Source organism: Coccinella septempunctata, chromosome 8, assembly GCF_907165205.1.
Source record: "Coccinella septempunctata chromosome 8, icCocSept1.1, whole genome shotgun sequence".
In the NCBI taxonomy this organism is placed as follows: domain Eukaryota; kingdom Metazoa; phylum Arthropoda; class Insecta; order Coleoptera; family Coccinellidae; genus Coccinella; species Coccinella septempunctata.
In genome coordinates, this window is record NC_058196.1 from 20331717 (window position 1) to 20349093 (window position 17377).

The window sequence follows — 17377 nt, forward strand, 5'->3', positions numbered from 1 at the left end:
TGAAATCTCTTTTAGTCCATTCGATAACATTTTTCCCGAAACCACATTGCCTGTGGGCCTTTCCTGCTGTACCTATTGAATGAAAACTATGGAACTGAAGTTGGCGGATAGAAGTCATAGTATTTTGACGACAAAAAGTTACCAAACTTTCGTTTTCGTTCGGCTAGATCGAATATTATCGTCGAGTTCTGGCCACCAACTTTGTTCCTTACTTCCAGCAACCGCAAAACTTTTTTTCTCCTTTTGGTTTTCGTTCTCGTCCCGCCGACTGCCGTAACTTTTTTCTTAATTCTGAATCAATTTCGCGCGTTAGTTGAGGGTTGAAGCTTCTTGGAGTATGCCGGATTTGTCAGACAATCTATTTTCTCCGCCACAGGAATTCCATGGATCGGGAATTCGGAGAACGAAACTTCATCGATAACGGATATAAAGGCGGAAATTCGACGTCGCGACGCCGACAACAATTTCGTTACATCGGCGAATTAACGAAAAGACGAGTTCCCGATAGAGACGAAGATAAAAGTAAGGAATATACATCTACAATTGATTGGAGCTTAATCGTAGTTCTACTTATCTATGTAGAGTTTATTTGCAAGTAATCGTTGGCAAGTATGCCACAGAAAAAGCCAAAACCGTATGTTTTTTCTTTGTAAATAAAAATGGAACCCTCTTCTGCAGTTCTGCAGAAAACTGATTTTATTCACGTTTTCTATTTGATTCTGTGTCGCGTTTGTACTTTGATTATTTCTATTCACTGTGAATGTCTGCTAGACGTTGAGTTTTATGAGCTACATTTCGGTCTACAACAGGCACAAGAAAAATTTGATTTACAAAGAAGCACTACAATGGAAAAATCGATGTTCACTTCAAATAAAAGAATATATTGATATGTATAATATTATTTTCATAAATATGTACTCAACTAATATGTCAATATGAAGTTTGAAATAAAACTTGAATGAAACCTGTTCTGGTCATAACAAGAGTCAGAACAAAATACAGTCATACAACAAAATATAAATATAGACAGATTAACGCCACAAGGCTATGAAAGATATCATCCTAACTCGAACTGGCAGAAATCTATACTTTCAGTATATCATGGAGAACGTGCCGACATCGATGGTGAGTAGCGATAGACCAGTTTCGCTCTTGTTTGAGCTCGTCAGTATCACATAACTAAACCAACCGATGCCGACAGACGACTGAATGAAGCAGAGGACCTTTTGTTGAAAGCCAGCAGCAGCATCGAAGTATTATAAATCGATGCGACACCTGGCGCCCAACGTCCTAAGCGTTCTCATACATGGCTACTTTGCAGAACGCTGCGAAGGAAGAAGAGAAATGTACGCAGATATCTACCTTTGAGTGTATGAAAAAGGTTAGGTAGTCGAACGCCAGGTGTCGCATCGATTTATTTAATACTTCGAAGCAGCTGCTGGCCTTCAATCAAAGGTCCTCTGCTTCATTCAGTCGACATCGTTTGGTTGAGTTATATGATACTGACTGATACTGACGAGCTCAAACAAGAGCGAAACCGGTTTATCGCTACTCACCATCTATGTCGGCAAGTTCTCCATGGTATACTGAAAGTGTAAATTTTTGCCAGTCCGAGTTATGACAATTCAAATATGTATTTGGGAGTGAAGACTACTCAAGATGGCAGACACTTTGTTAACATTCGAAGGAGAATGGGGGGACAAGGTATAATAATTTCCCCAAAACAATAACTTCCAGTCCCAAAGAAATGCAACAGTTAACGCCCAAATTTGAAATATTTTAACCGGCAAAAGCAGTAGGTCAGTCTGAGAATTTTACAATGAGGGCCATCACCGCCTATCCGAACTGAGACAACTTTGTTTTTCATTCTCCTAGAATACTTCTTCAATCCTAAGGAGAGAATTGATAAGTCTGATGGTGGTATCCTTAGGAGCTGGTTGTTACTTTATGGGCTTTCCAATAATATGTTCTTCCGATCTGCTGGCAGGTTTTATCTAATGATTTTTTAAAGCGATACAAGAGATATTTGTACCACAAATGTACCCCCTGGTTGCCTGAAGCTCTGCTCTTGACAGCTTGAGGATTTTTCTGATTAAAGTCTGTTAAAATCAACGTTAGCAGTTGCTCCATGGTATTACGAATAATCTTGACTGTACGTTGTAGTATAGATGTGCGCTTCCTTAAGGTTTTTCAAACGTAATTGATCCAAAGTATTTTTTCACTACCTTATCATTTTGACGGGTGCTGTAAAAATACCGCCATTTTATGAAAGTCGGTTGTTCACTCAAAATTCTCCTTCTTTTGATTGAACCCTAACAGAGAACGCCTGAACTGTACAGAGAAATGAAATAAATGGTTGCGAGCATGATCAACTGCAGCGGTGTGCTGAATGTGAAGTCTGTAGCACCTTTTACACAGGCCAAAACATTAGCAGAAACAAAATCAAAAACTGCATATGATCATTTTTATTAGGTAGCTAGTATTCTTTGGGGCAGTCTATTTGATATTGTGCAATTTCAAGAGGTCCATTTTCATGGGAGAAACGGAATTTTATAAAATGACAATATTCCCGAAGCAATGTGCATGTATCGGAAAAATGGCGAAGGCTTTTTGAGCTACTGACCTCCGAAAAAAAATTCGGCCTTTACAGATTTATCGCCAAAAAAATAACACATCGCGTTAAACAATAAAAAAAGAGGTGAAAAAAACTTCTACCTAAAATTCTGTACAAAAAACAAAGCGGAAAATCATATATTAACGGCAAAGCGATGCATTGGAAAGGTTTCAAAGATGGGATTATACCTTCTACTAGTGCGTAAAAAATTCGTATTATATTCTCTACCGCAGTCGGTATTATAATAGTAGAGAGGGATTATTGAAAAAGAGAGAATGATGAGGACTGCAATTTGAGATTGAAAAAATACAATTTCTTCGTCGTAATTTGTATTTGTCTTTCGCCTTGGCCTTCTCGATCCTGAATCCACTCTGAAAATGAATAATGACCACCGCGGTAAAATATGAAGCCAGTGACGTAGCATGTTTAAAGGGATCTACACTGCTCTGACATGAAGGAATTTTAAATACCGAAATTTGTGAATTATTACTTTTATTGATTCGGAAAGAGACCATCCATCTAGTTTTTGAATAAAAAAAAAAGTTTTTTTCGTTCTTCAGCTTTTGCCATTTAATCTAACAATTAGTGAATTAAGTATTCATTTTAATTTTTTTATGCAGGTCATTGATTGGAAGATAGTATGGGAGGTTCTAACGTATTTCTTCTACTAACTAGTTATTACTGTTTTCCTTATTTGGTAAACCATGTAATAATATTAATTTTTTTCATTGAATTATTTTTTGTCATCATTATTGTTTTCATGTTTTAAATATCTAATTGGATAGAAAACCTATAAGGAAGTTCAAGTAGAATTACCTTACTTTTTCCTCAACATAACATCTTTATGAAATGTAGGAAGTTACACTTTACAAACTGTTACCTAGTGAGGGTTTCGTCGTTTAAAAAATTCGGCTACCAGAGGCATATGTTCTCCCTTATTTAATCAGAGCAACCGATCAGTTATCTGCGTTTCCGTAGTTCTATGGTTATAAACCAAAGCTCAAAGTTGTTGTTAGGAATTTATATTTGCATCTTCACAATTAATTCACACTCATTAACAATCTTATTAATCGTGTTGTCGTTCTAGAATTAAAATTAAAATCACTACTTTTTCTTCTGTATACTCCCTACAAATTCCCTATAATTATTATCAGTATGCAATTGTATAATTAAACTCTACCTTGTAATTTTATGATAGGTAAGCCAATGAGTGCTAGTGTGACGTAGCGTGCGGCAAAACCCCGAGTACTCCTTTTCATATCTTCTTGGGAAATACTCATGCAATTAAATTTAAGGTTATGATTTCATAGGAATAAATAACTTCGTCCTAAGTTGCCAACACAAACTTACTTTGTGAATATTTGTCAGGATTATATCTAACTGGCTATGATTTGTGTTTGAACTCTTACCTTAACGTCAATAATGGCATGTCTCCTGGCATTTGTCAGATTTGAAAAGAGTTCTGTTTTTAGTCTTGAGTTTTATCAATGTTTTCAAACTTATGTTAATATATTTCACATAATCAGATAAATCTGAGTCAGTGGACATATATTTCTATATGGAAGAAAACACGGAATGGTTTTCAGTTGTCATCTGTCAAAAATGACTGCTCATAATTTGCAGCTTCGAAATTAACGGGCTTGTCGATATGAAAATTGGAAAATCCGATAAAACAAATTTCATATCTGAAATTATTCATGTTCTTGCAGGTAGATCAACGAATAGTATTGTTGGATGCAGTGATAGCATATTCTCGTAAAGATAATTAATTCAAAATAATAAACTGAAGTTTCCTCTAACAAATAGTCATCCTGGTTTAATGAGTTTAGAGCAAACACCGCATCCTAAAGGATATTTAGGGCCAGTTTCAGCATAGTATTACGACCGGACCATCAATCCCGTAATGCCTGCATTATGAGCTACCCGTTAAATAATCAACACCCAAATCCATTTAATGAATGGACTACTCTACTTCGTACTGAATATTATGTTTATGAAGACCATTACCTAATACCTACCACACTAGTCGATTTTGATCAAAGTTCTCAACCAATGTCCGAAACGCGAACATTGGGGTAGAAATATGAAGTGGAGAATATACGAAAAATCTAAGAGATTGCTATTGCCCTAGATCAATTAGGCAATTGTTTTACATCACAACATTTCCTTCAAAAGTTTTTAGCCACACCCAAAATAGTTAGATATTTATTTTCGAATTACAAAAGGAAACTGAAGAGAGTACTTACGTAAAATGCGGAGCTTTTGCATAATTATTGTTCAAATTCATACCCAAAGCATTCAATTTTGCTAAACGCTAATTGGTTCCAAATTAAGTGGGCACCATTGCCAACTCCGTTATTATAGATGCTACGAATTCGGTTGAAACTAGTAGAATTTTTATTTTCTCGATGCCAAAAGCTAACAAAAAATTGACAGTCGCGTTTTCAAAATATTTCATAAAAAGATACCTTTTCAAATGGAACACCCTATATTTCATCATGTATTTTGATTCTTGATAACATTCTCAACAACAATTCTCATATCACCTTCCTTCCTACATTTGAAAATAAGCGACTTATGTGGAAACATTCATTTCCTATTGCTTGTTTTTTTTTAAATTTTTTCATTATTATTATTCGAAAGAATATAAATGTACCAAACACCTAATTTTGGTACTTATACGAATGACAATATTTTTTTGAGTGTTTGGACAATCATAAGGGTTTTATTTGCCAAAACAAAGACTTTTTTGTACTAGTGAATGAAATTAATATTTCCGCATAAGTCGCTCATTTTCAACTTTAGGAAAAAAGGTGATATGAGCTTTGTTGTCGAGAATGCTATTACGAATCGAAATGCATGATAAAATACAGGGTGTTCCATTTAAAAAAACGTCATTTTATGAAATATTTTGAAAACATGACAGTCAATTTGTTTTTTGTTTTCAGCATCGAGAAAGCCATTTAGAAATCTACTAGTTTGTCCATTTAGTTTAGCATCAATAATAACGGAGTTGGCAATTATGACGACTTAAGTTGAAACACCCTGTATACACCACCAGATAAAATAGCTAGCAAGGGGTAAAAAAGCCCCCACTAAAATTTGTCCCGCAAGAAATTTCTTCCCCTACTCATATTATACCACTATAAAGTAATAATTTTTATGCTCATACCTTGTTTCATTTGAACAAATAAGTTCTCTTGTGATTTTTTGTAGTAAAAATAATACTAATTTATCTATACAGGTGCGTAGCCTGAGTTTTATAGGCTGGAAATCTCTTCGAAATAAAACTTACCACGTAAACAGATAACATCGCTTCCATAGAATAATTCATAACACAGGGTGTATATGAATAGTTGCGAAAAAATTTAGGGGTGATTCCTTGTTGAAAAATAGGGTGGGTTGGTGGGTCTAGATGAATTCTAGTTCGTAAAAAATTCCAGCCTCTACGACTTACGCTATCATGATGAAGAAAATAATTGTTCATGAAAACCGTGAATTTTAGCAATAACGAGAGACTCCATTTGTTAAAAATGAATCAAGCTATCCAAAATGAATCTTTCCATTTTAAAATAAAAAAGTTCCTTGCGTAATAAGATTTCGTGATGGCTTTTTTTACCCCATCCAATAATAGAGACACACCAACAAAACTTTTCCTGATTGCCTTCTCTCCCGCATAAAATGTCTTCTTTTTTAATTCTCGTCAGTTTTATGATTTTCAAGAAAAAAATTAAAAACTGCTTTTCGGGCGCCACCTTTAGGGGCTCTAACTAAGCTGGGGGAGCTCATAAGAGAAAAGTTTATATAAAAGACCTACCCTATTTATTGACAAGGAATCACCCTAATTTTCAATTTCAATTTCAACAGAAAAATTGTAAATTGGAGAGGCTGCTCAAAAGAATATACAGGATGATTCATAACTATAGGGACATAGGCTAAATGCAGATTGTTTGGATCAAAATATGGCGATAGGACCAAATATACCTCAATAAAATATTGCTGTGGAAAAAGATAGAGGGCGTTAAAGTTGAAGTTGAAGGGGACAGAATAATATTTTCTTCGGAAGACTTTTATTGAAAGAATTAGAAAAGGCATAGAAGTCGGAGGGAGCCACATAGAACATTTATTTCAAGTTTATTCTTTTTATGTTACATTGTTTTTAATTATGCTTCATCGTCGAAATAAATAAATAAAATAAATAAATCGTTACTTCAAATCCCCTTCCGATGCTCTGAACTGTTCTTCTCTCAAAAACGGATGAAAAAATATACAGTGAAATTATTAGCAAAAAATGAAAAAAAATTCAACTTTAACGCCCTCTATGTTTTTCCACAGCAATATTTTATTGAGGTATATTTGGTCCTATCGCCATATTTTGGTCCAAACAATCTGCCCTTAGCCTATAACCCAATACTTATGAATCACCCTGTATAGAGGAACAAATATTTTTACAGTACCTAGATTCTTTAGGTCGAACGAAACACGTTTGTTTTACCATATTTTCCGAATCGGCTCGATCTAAAAGATACAGGCTGTTGAAAAACCATGAAAAAGTATTTCGGAATATAGCTTTTCATTAATTTAATTGATGAATCTTTTTCCAACACAAGATATCACCCAAGTCCTCCAATTTTCCCATTATGACCATTACGAACCCAACTCTCGAAATTAAGTTAGACGCTATCTTATGAATATTTGAACTATTTTTCACATTTTCTCGTATATAATGCGCCGTTTTCGAGTAATTTGATGTTCAAAAATTAAAAAGAATCTGCGAAATTTACAAAATTTGGTATTTTGGCTGAATAAAAAACATAAAACACAAAATTATATTTGATCTTTTGTTTATGTTTTTTTTTCTTTAACTATCAATTATACATGGAATTTGTTGATTTGACTGACTCTGGTTGATTCTTAATTTTTGTATTTAACTGACGTCTCTTGTTATTCTTCATAATACTACCTTCTTCATTCAACGAATGATAGTGGAATTTCTTTTGGTTCTGAATTCGGAAATACCCATTTGACTTAGTAAGCTATAGTTGAGAAGACAATGTTGGCTTAAATTATGGTATGATAAATCCGAAGAATTTTGTGCACCTAGATTTTCGGATGTACACAGATTACCGGAAAATGTTATCAAGACAATGTAAGGATTCGTGACACGGATAATGTCAGAAAATATGGCAATGAAATTGAAATTTCAATTAGTATATCAAGATTGATTCTTGAGTGGGCTATCTTTTTTCTGTTCAATTAGTCTATGATATTGGTGTATACTTTCGTTTTTCTTCATTCGCTTCTCCAACTATGTAAATTGCATTGCATTTCTCAAGGCCTTTTTTTTGAGTTACGAGTAATATTTCGGAGCACAAATCGTTTTTTTCATTCCCACCAGCAGTAGATAGTAGTAACTACTAAAGAAAGTTATCTTATCTTTATTTCATCTCAAGTTTGTGAGATTGCTACTGAGATATCCTAAAGTATCCGCCGCCGATGGGGACGGTAATCATCGGATGGATCGAGGTGGGCGTAACGCACATAGGCGTATATCTCTGGTATGAATATTTTTACGACGATCTTATTGCGAATTGAATCTACGAGTACCATATAAAAGGGTGGAAATTGATTCCTAAGGACCATTTGTCCTCTAGTTCATGCGTTATAGCAGCTAATATTCTTCACGTTCAGAATGGTGAGTGTGATCCATATTTATTTTTTCTCTTGGGTCTACGTCAGTATATTTATTTTTTTACACTTATTAAGAGAAATGGTCATCTTGCACTAGTGGAATTCAAAAAATCATATCATATAATATGTTTGCTGAAGTACTTATGCCAGTCTCTTGAAATTGCTAATTGACATGAAATGTTATATGAGTTATAAGTGTTGGAAAACTAAGCTCTAAGAAACATATTTCATCAAAAATAAATGTCGCAGATAAGGGGCGCATCAATTTTTTAGTTAATTTATTCCATGCCAGTCAGGAGCCCACTTCAATGAAAAATTTTTTTGGATCGAATTAAAAATGTTGAAATTGATTATTTTGGGTTATCCTCGAAAGTTAGATATCAGAGTGTTTTCAAAAAAATTTGTTTATAGAAGGTAAAAATCATAAAAAAACCAAAAATTATCCATTTAAAATATTCAAAACGGCTGAAATACTATTAGTGCTAGTAGTAGGTACGGGACTGTGGAAGGTGACTCCGGTATAGAAAAAACGAAACGAAACATAAACATACGGCTGGACAATGAAAATGGTTCAGTACATCCGAGTCTATCTGATTAGTTGCATCAGGTCACTTGTTGTATCATTAAAATAGTGAAGAAAATTAAGACACTTTTTGAAAGTGCTTATGATGACAAAGTGCTATTATTGTTATTTTATTTCACTTCATTTTCACAACGATTATTGGAGGATTTGAACAAGAAGAAGATGGTGATGACCCATGTGAATAATTTAGACGAATTTTATTAGTGAGATTTTGAACCAATATTTTATTGTTTTTTTACACTTGGTCCGAAGTGTTTTCTGTCAGTTGGTATCGAAATGAGCAATTTCGAAAAATCGTTAAAGCTACTAAATATTAAGAATCATTAGACAATCCTGAGCTTCCATTTTAATTCCCACGTAAATATCGAATGGGCCAATATCCTAAACAAAACTATATGGTTGAGTCAGTCATCACGAGATAAGTTTTTTCCTTTGCTTTGGGATAATTCAGATAACAAATGATCAAGTGTGGTATTAGGATTCATTTCAGTGATCATTTAAATTTTTTTTTCAAGTTTGTCATTCTGTTTTATACATTCACCTAGGGGATTTTTGTTGAAACGCTTTATTTTGATCAGTTCTTCTTTCTGCTGAAAAAATGCCTCACCTTTAAATGCACCCTGTATGTCTTGAGTATTCTCAATATTCAACTCTGAATACTCAAAGATATATGCCATCACGGCCTATTTTAGAGAACTTATTGAGGGAAGGCAATGATAATTTTTTATTGGCATTAATGCTGGCTGAGAACTGAATTTGAAAATTTAGTCTTTTTAGAGTAGAAGAAGCAGAATAAATCATGAGTAATAGTTTCATCAATAATCAAAATGCTATCAGGCAAGTGGATTAGTTCTATTCTGTGATTTCCTTCACAAATATTCACCTACCATTCGGCAGCATTTGTGCCTTTATCATAGCTGAAAAGAATATATTCACGTGGGCATGAGAAATTTACAAAATACAGCAACAATAATCATAATATTGAATTACATAAATATAAAATTCCTTCAATTGCATAATTAAAACTATTCGAGGATAAAATTGACTACTAAAAATAGAAGAAACCTTTCGTACATAAACACGTATTTAATAGAACCACGTTTTTATCATTTTAATTGGTGTAAATCAATCTAACCTTAACATAAAGTTTCTACAAACAACCCCATGGATCTACATGGTCCGTGAACTTGGGAATCTTGAATCATTTTCACATAATATCTTATGTAGTAAAACCGATTGCTGCTACAGAGTGAGAAATCACCGTTACAATAGTCGGAAAATCTTCACGACCCATAAAAGCACGAAATAAATTACTATTTTATGCTTTCGCGGACATGTCCCTGAAATTTTATTTTGGAATAGATAGAACGTTCTCTTTATATGGAGAGAATATAAGTGGAGAGCTTTTGCACTGAAAAACACCTTATCAACTGCAACAGTTGATTATACCATCAATGTAGGATATTTCTCCTAATTTTGATTCATTTCGTTTTTTCTCTGGAAGCAATTCCTCATATATAAAAATATATATTTTTCCGCACATGTTAGGGTAAAGTAGAATACATATAATGTTTCCCCAGAGACATAACCAACTGAATAATGGAATGCATTAATATATGCATAAATCATTATATTAAATTGAGGTGGCTGATACTCTCCTAATTTTTGAGGCAAAAAGCATTTTTGATAACCATATGCATTCGGAAGTATAAGAATGCAAAAAACTAAATTATATTAGGTATACAAGGTGAGTCTTTGACTCGTACAAATATTTCAACAGTAGATTCTTGAGGTCAAGAAAAGTATACAATTTTTCAAATTTCGCAAATACTACAATCAAATTACTCAAAACGGCGCATTATACGAGAAAATATACTTACATTCTACAAAACTTTCAAATATTCATTAGATATAGCGTCCAACTTAGTTTCAAGAGTTGGGTACCTCGAATTTTTTGTATTTTTATGGTACGTAATGGTCATAATAGATAAAATAAAAAGCGTGGGTGATATCTTGTGTTCGAAAAAGAGTCATTGAATGAATGGAAAACTATGCCGAAATTCATTTTATTCGATAAAACCGTTTATGAGAACTAAAAATAACCTATTTTTATGTTTTTTCAAAACCCTGTATCTTTTAAATGGTAAAGAAAAAAGTGTTCTTGTTTAACCTCAAAAACCTACTGTTGAAATATTTGTACGACTCAAAGACTCACCCTGTATAGTTCGAAAAATCATACTCTAAGGTAACTGTATTTTTTTCGAGGGTTTTCGTTGAGGAAATAGAATTATATTTTCATATTCATTTCTCAGGCAGCATTTGTTGGTAATGAAAAAGTATCACTGACTTGTAGGTATACACACTGCGCAAAAAAATTAACGCACATTCTGAAAATCTCAATTTTAATGAAAATTAACTCTACATTGACTTTATCACTTATTTTTTATGTTCTCTCGGGAAGGTTTTGAACGAAACAAGACACATTAAATGGAAGAAAAATTCAGGATTTCACCGAATCTTATGTGAAAGAAGAGAAATGAACAATTTTCAAAATACTGAAATGCTGATAAGTGATTTAATACTTGGTATTTTCACCCCATGCGTTATTTACAGCTCGGCAACGACGGTGAATACTCAAAATGAGTGATCTAATCCTTCCTAGATTTCTCCGAGTTGGATTCCTAAGTCATTAAGAGTAGCTGGAGGATTTTCTGAACTTCTCAACCTTCTATTGAGGTTGTCCCAAACCTGCTCAATCGGATTGAAATCTGGACTTCTTGCTGGCCATTCCATTCGAGAGACTTCAACCTCTTCAAGGTACTCCTGAACGATACGCGCAGGATGGGGTCTGGCATTATCGTCCATAAAAATGAAATTTTCACCAATGTATGGGGCAAATGGCACTATTCCACCCCATACCATAATCGATTTTCCCCCGAAACCAGTAGGAAATTGCACTGAGCATATCTTTCATGTGGACGTCTGTATACAAGGGAACGTCGATCACAATGGAAGGGGCAGAATCTAGACTTATCTGTGAAGAGAACTCTTTCCCAATCGGCCTCTTCCCAATGGATATGCTCTCTCGCGAAATCCAAACGCGCCCTTCGATGGGCTGGGGTAAGAGCTGGTCCTCTTGCCGCGACACGAGGCCTTAAATCATATTCTCTGAGGCGATTTCTTATTGTCTGAGTGCTAATTTGCACCTCATGAGTTTGCTCAAGCTGAATTTGAAAGAGGCGAGCGGTTGCAAACCGTTGTCTCAACGAATAAACTCTCAAGTAACGTTCCGCAATGGCAGTTGTTACCCGTGATCTACCCTGTCCTGGTCTTCGGACATTCATACCTGTCTCCCTGAATCGCTGCAACATTCTGGACACACTTGTATGGGAAACTCCAAACCTTTCTGCAATTCTTGTGTATGTCCACCCTTCTTCTCGCAAAACTACCGCTTGGGCATATTCCTCTTGGGTCAAATTGCGTGTTTCGCGTTGCCTAGCGATCGAGTGTAGAAAATCAAACGAAAGAAAAACTATTAATCACTAGAATTGATCGAGAACAACTGATTTTAGAATGGAGCCAATACATTCAAAATCTGATAATATCATCTTTTTTTATTCCTGCTGGGAAAAAACATCTGTATTGAAGAAAAACGTTGAAAGTGGATAACATATGCATGCATAATTCTGATAAAAATAATTATCATTGAGAACACCTTCAATCGTAGAATAAATTTGAGATTTCCATAATGTGCGTTAATTTTTTTGCGCAGTGTACTGAAATTATTGAGTTATCTAATCGATAATTCACCATTTCATTCTTAATAAAAAAATTGAAAAAACCATCAGAAAACTGTTGCAACTGTGTTCCTTCGGTGAAGTTTTTTTTCTTTACCCTTTGTCTTTTATGACTCATATCCAACTTTCATTTCAGAAATTTCTTGTTAAGACATCTTTCTGTCTCATTCTTTTGATTGCCGCCACGCATTCGACAGAGGAACCCGATAAGGATCGTCAGCCCCAGTACACCTTCTCCTACAACGTTCACGACTCCCTCACGGGCGATTCCAAGAGTCAGGTGGAGACAAGGAACGGGGACGTCGTCCTGGGCCAATATTCCCTTGATGACCCCGACGGGACCAGAAGAACGGTGGATTACAAGGCAGACGCGGTCAACGGATTCAATGCCGTCGTTAGAAGATCGCCTATCATCCGAGGGGTGGCGCTGGTCGAGCCAAAAGTGGCTGTTGCCAGTCAGAGCTTGTCGCAATATCCGGATCCGAAATCAGTGGCGCCATCTTACATCAGCATGCCATATCCCGTCGCACAGTTACTCTTCCTAAGGGCGCATGTCCCAGAAAGTTGGTTCATGAATGTGGTGCCTCATTTTTATTTATATTAATGATTTGCTTGGGTGAAATGTGAATTAGTTCGAAAATATAATTTAATAACTTCCGTTGTGTTTGTTTGGGGTTTTCTTTATCGTGGAAAATCTCCGAAAATTATTTTTTATTCAATTGAAGCGCCTTTTTGTTCAACATGAAGAATAAATACAGTAATAATAATACAGTTGATATTACTAATGAAAATACGAACAAATTTTCTGCGAACATGGGCTCTAACTGTTTTCACTTCTTAGATACAGATTATTGAAGAAGGAATTCTTTTAATTGATGATTATTTTTGGATATTTATTGTTTTTAAAAATAACGCCGACTTTTCGAAATAACTTGTTTCTTTTTCAAGGCTGATATCAAGACAAATATCGCTTGTATCAAATTGGACAACGTCAATTGCTTAATGTTCCAATAATGTGACCTAGTCATGAACAAGAGTTGGAAAATCCCAGAAAAGTTGAAAACCGCTAAACACAATTGCTGGCTGGTTTCGGGATCATTGTCCCTCATCAGTACAGTGTAGTGATAGATATTTCAACCGGAATATAGGGCCTTGAGCGAAACCGGTTGGCCGCTTTGATGAATATTTTCAGAATCTCATCACGATGCTCCACCTGTCCCGAAAAGACTGAACCAAACCTCATTTACTCTATAGACTCGTAGACACCCATTCATGGCTTCTAGATTTAACCTGCAAACAACGAATGTAACAATTGTCAACCGACTGCAGGCGAGCCAAAAGATTGAGATTTTGAAAATATTCCACAAAGCGGCCTACTGATATCTATCAATACACTGTACTGATGAGGGACAGTGATCCCGAAACCGGTCTACAGTTGTATTTAGATGTTTTCTCTGGGATTTTCTTATGGTTGTTCATGACTAGCATTATTGTCAATAAAGTGTCAGAAAGTTTCTGATTTTTCTTCTCGTTTTCTCCTCTGTCCCGACAGAGACTGTCACGGGGACATCCTTATATTTTGTGAGAGACGTCCCTGGAATGTCCATAGAATGTAATTGTGTTGTTAGGGGCATTTATGTCTACAAATTGGTGTCTCTTTGTGTTATTTTCGACATAACTTCCATCTCGATTTCACGAACATTTTTTTGAAGCTGTTAATGTCATTATCATTTTCAACACGAGTAGTCGAGCATAGTTGGAAACTCAGAGAGCTCTAACCACATTATGGTCCGTACCTCTTAATTCAAGTGAACCACTTTTTTTAGGGATCACGCGATCGGAATTCTTGTATCCTTGACTCCGGACCATATCCTTATTTTTAACATTCAACGTGAATTCATTTAAAACGAAGAGTCTCATCACTCGCATTCATTGATCACAAGTATAGTGAACTCAATTAATTCCCCTCATAATTTCACTTTCTCTACGGCTAACAGTAATTGTGTGAATGATTTAACAATCTCGATTGACCTTGACTCAGATTTTGCATTGTCTGTCTAGACATATCGATTTAACTTGCATATTAGAAACCAGCATCGTGTCCTTTTGGTATTGTTTATATGAAAATTTGGTGGCTTGGCATAACAATAAATGTCATATTTGAAAATAATTGATTGGGCGGTTCGTTCTGCTCAATTTAATCAATCAAACTGTATCTGAGAAACCTAAAGCCTATATATATTGTTTAATTTTTTTTTTTTTTGGTTTGTCTTAGGTACCTAGAAGGATGCACCACTACGGAGTTAAGCCAAAGCCTACTTAAATTGAAATTGAATCTCGAAATCTCGATTTCATTAGGCACTAATTGTTTGTTATGTGGAAATGTGAGTAGTAGGTAGTGTTTCAGAGAAACTGTTGCTAAAATAAAGGGACTATAAAAAAAACGGGCACGCCACTACCGAATTATACGCTGAAAGCCGCAAGGCATCGAGTTAATTGAATTGTATTCATTTCATCGAATGTAATTAAACAAAATTCACTAATGAACATAAGTGACATCGATATGAATAGCGAGCCCAAATATGTTGTTCAACCATTTATATCATCAGTAATGAATAGATAAATGAACATGTTATCCAAAAATGAACGAGAAATTTGATCACAACATTAACGAACCCAAAATTTTCTCGTAATCACCTCTATAATTATGTGCATATACAAATTTAATTCCACTTCGTTAATATGAAATGATTAGGTACGGCCAAATAATTACACTTTTGAAAAGCTCAAATCAGAGAAGTGTTCCGCATCAATGAGATCGATATAAAATTTCGTGATGTTAATGCATATAATTAAGCACGTTGATGGATCTGAATTACATGTGTATTTGAGTATTTGTATGATGACAAAATAATTCTGCGAAATTCAAGTATCGGTAAGGTATTTTTTCGTCGATATAAACGTTTGTGCGTGTACGACTTTTGTATGAGAAAAATTTGTAAAAAGTTAGTTTTTCACCATAATTTCGATTAGATATACATTGTTACTCATTATAGGTATTTGGATTGTTATTATACTTCTCCTCATATGTTTCAATCTTTCAATTTCACTATCCTAATATTGTTCTTCTTGTATTGACATCTCATTTTGACATGGATGCTTCATAATTTTCTACACCTAGGTGAGTTGTAACAGCTTGTCACAATTCTCCTTTCATGGTGGATTTCTCTAACAGAGTGTTTTCATTCTTGTAGTGCGATATCATATAATGAATTGGCACATTATTTCTTTCGCCAAGAAAAGGAAATAACTGAATAGCAATATGGCCAAATCTGCACACTTATTGAGAATGAAATTGCTGCATTAAAAACTGCTACTTGAAAAGAAAAATGTACGAAAAATAAGAAACTAAAAAGTTAAGGAAGACTTATAAGAAGTTTATGAAGAACTCAACGAAGAAGTTAATTTGTTTTTATAAATAATTCCTCAGAAATATTCATGATCAAATTAATTCTGAAGATTTTTTGTGATAGAATAAAGATTGGGCTTCATTGACTCTTATGACTGACAGGTGTATAATGCTCCTGGACTGAGATATGCTAGTTGATGTGAAAATTGTCACTACTCTTCGGTCTCCCCTGGACTTTTTTTGAATGCAAACACTTTTCGTCTATACCCACATACCATATAAAAATCTCAATTACCCTTCACCCCTGAGAGAACTCTGTAATTATAAAAAATAGTAAATACCGAAGATATCAATTACCCAATTTAAAAGAAGAGATACTTTCTTTGGAAAACCTGCGATTGCGGTTTCGTTCTGATATCAGCACCAGAATAAGAGCTGTAAAATCCTATTCAAAACCGTGGAAAAAGAATAAGAAAAAATATATACTCACACTTTGAATTTTTTCGGAGATGAAATGGAGGCTTACCTGAAACAAGGAAATAATGAATTAACTTTGTTGTTATGTATGTAGTATTTCAATAAGATCTATTTCGGAATGATAACCACGTATGTATACAAACACGTATATGATTTTCTGATGATATATCATTATAAAAAGTTGAAGCGAAGTAACGGGGAGTAGAAATTCCTTGATAATTGAAGTTTTTTCATTATACATATGGTAAGACATATGTCCAAATCCTTTGAATTGAATTAGAGTAAGTAATTGCACAAGTGCATCAAAATTACCGATAATTTTGCATGACAGTGTGTTGTCAAAAAGCTGCATGAGTTCATATTCATTTTTGGAGAAATGACTTTTATTTACACCATTAATAGTTCTCAGGTCAATATTTCGCAAAGTATTGCTTTCTTTTGATTTTAAATGTATTTGTATGAGTGATAGATACATGAGAGCCAGGATCATAAACAACAGATACTTCTAAGGTGTGATTCGGTGTTACCTTGATTCAATAACCGGTGGAATAATTGGTTTTTTGGATCTGTGTTGTTTAGTTTTACTTCTTATACTGACTTGTTAACGTGTTTTATTTTATCTTCCTCCTTGAACTAGCGTTCAGCTTCAGAGTGGAAACGAGTGCCTTTGCCTCTATCTTCACAAATTCCACTTGATATCTTTTCATTTCTGAATTTCTTCTATGAACCAAATGTTCTTATTCACCTATTTTATTGTAAAAATCTTCAGTTTTCTTCAATTTTTCTCTATCAATCATGTCAGCAAT

General features: G+C 34.5%; 2 protein-coding genes across 5 annotated transcripts in view; one reads left to right on the top strand and one right to left on the bottom strand.

Annotated features, from left to right (window-relative positions):
* The window catches only part of LOC123319500 (disks large 1 tumor suppressor protein), a 693102-nt gene that overhangs the window by 512236 nt on the left and 163489 nt on the right, over positions 1-17377 (bottom strand). The window lies entirely within an intron of this gene.
* LOC123319513 (larval cuticle protein A2B-like) lies at positions 8128-13342 on the top strand. Its single transcript, XM_044906534.1, has 2 exons — positions 8128-8309; positions 12822-13342. The coding sequence occupies exons 1-2, from the start codon at positions 8307-8309 to the stop codon at positions 13287-13289; spliced, it is 471 nt and encodes a 156-aa protein (XP_044762469.1). The 5' UTR covers positions 8128-8306; the 3' UTR covers positions 13290-13342.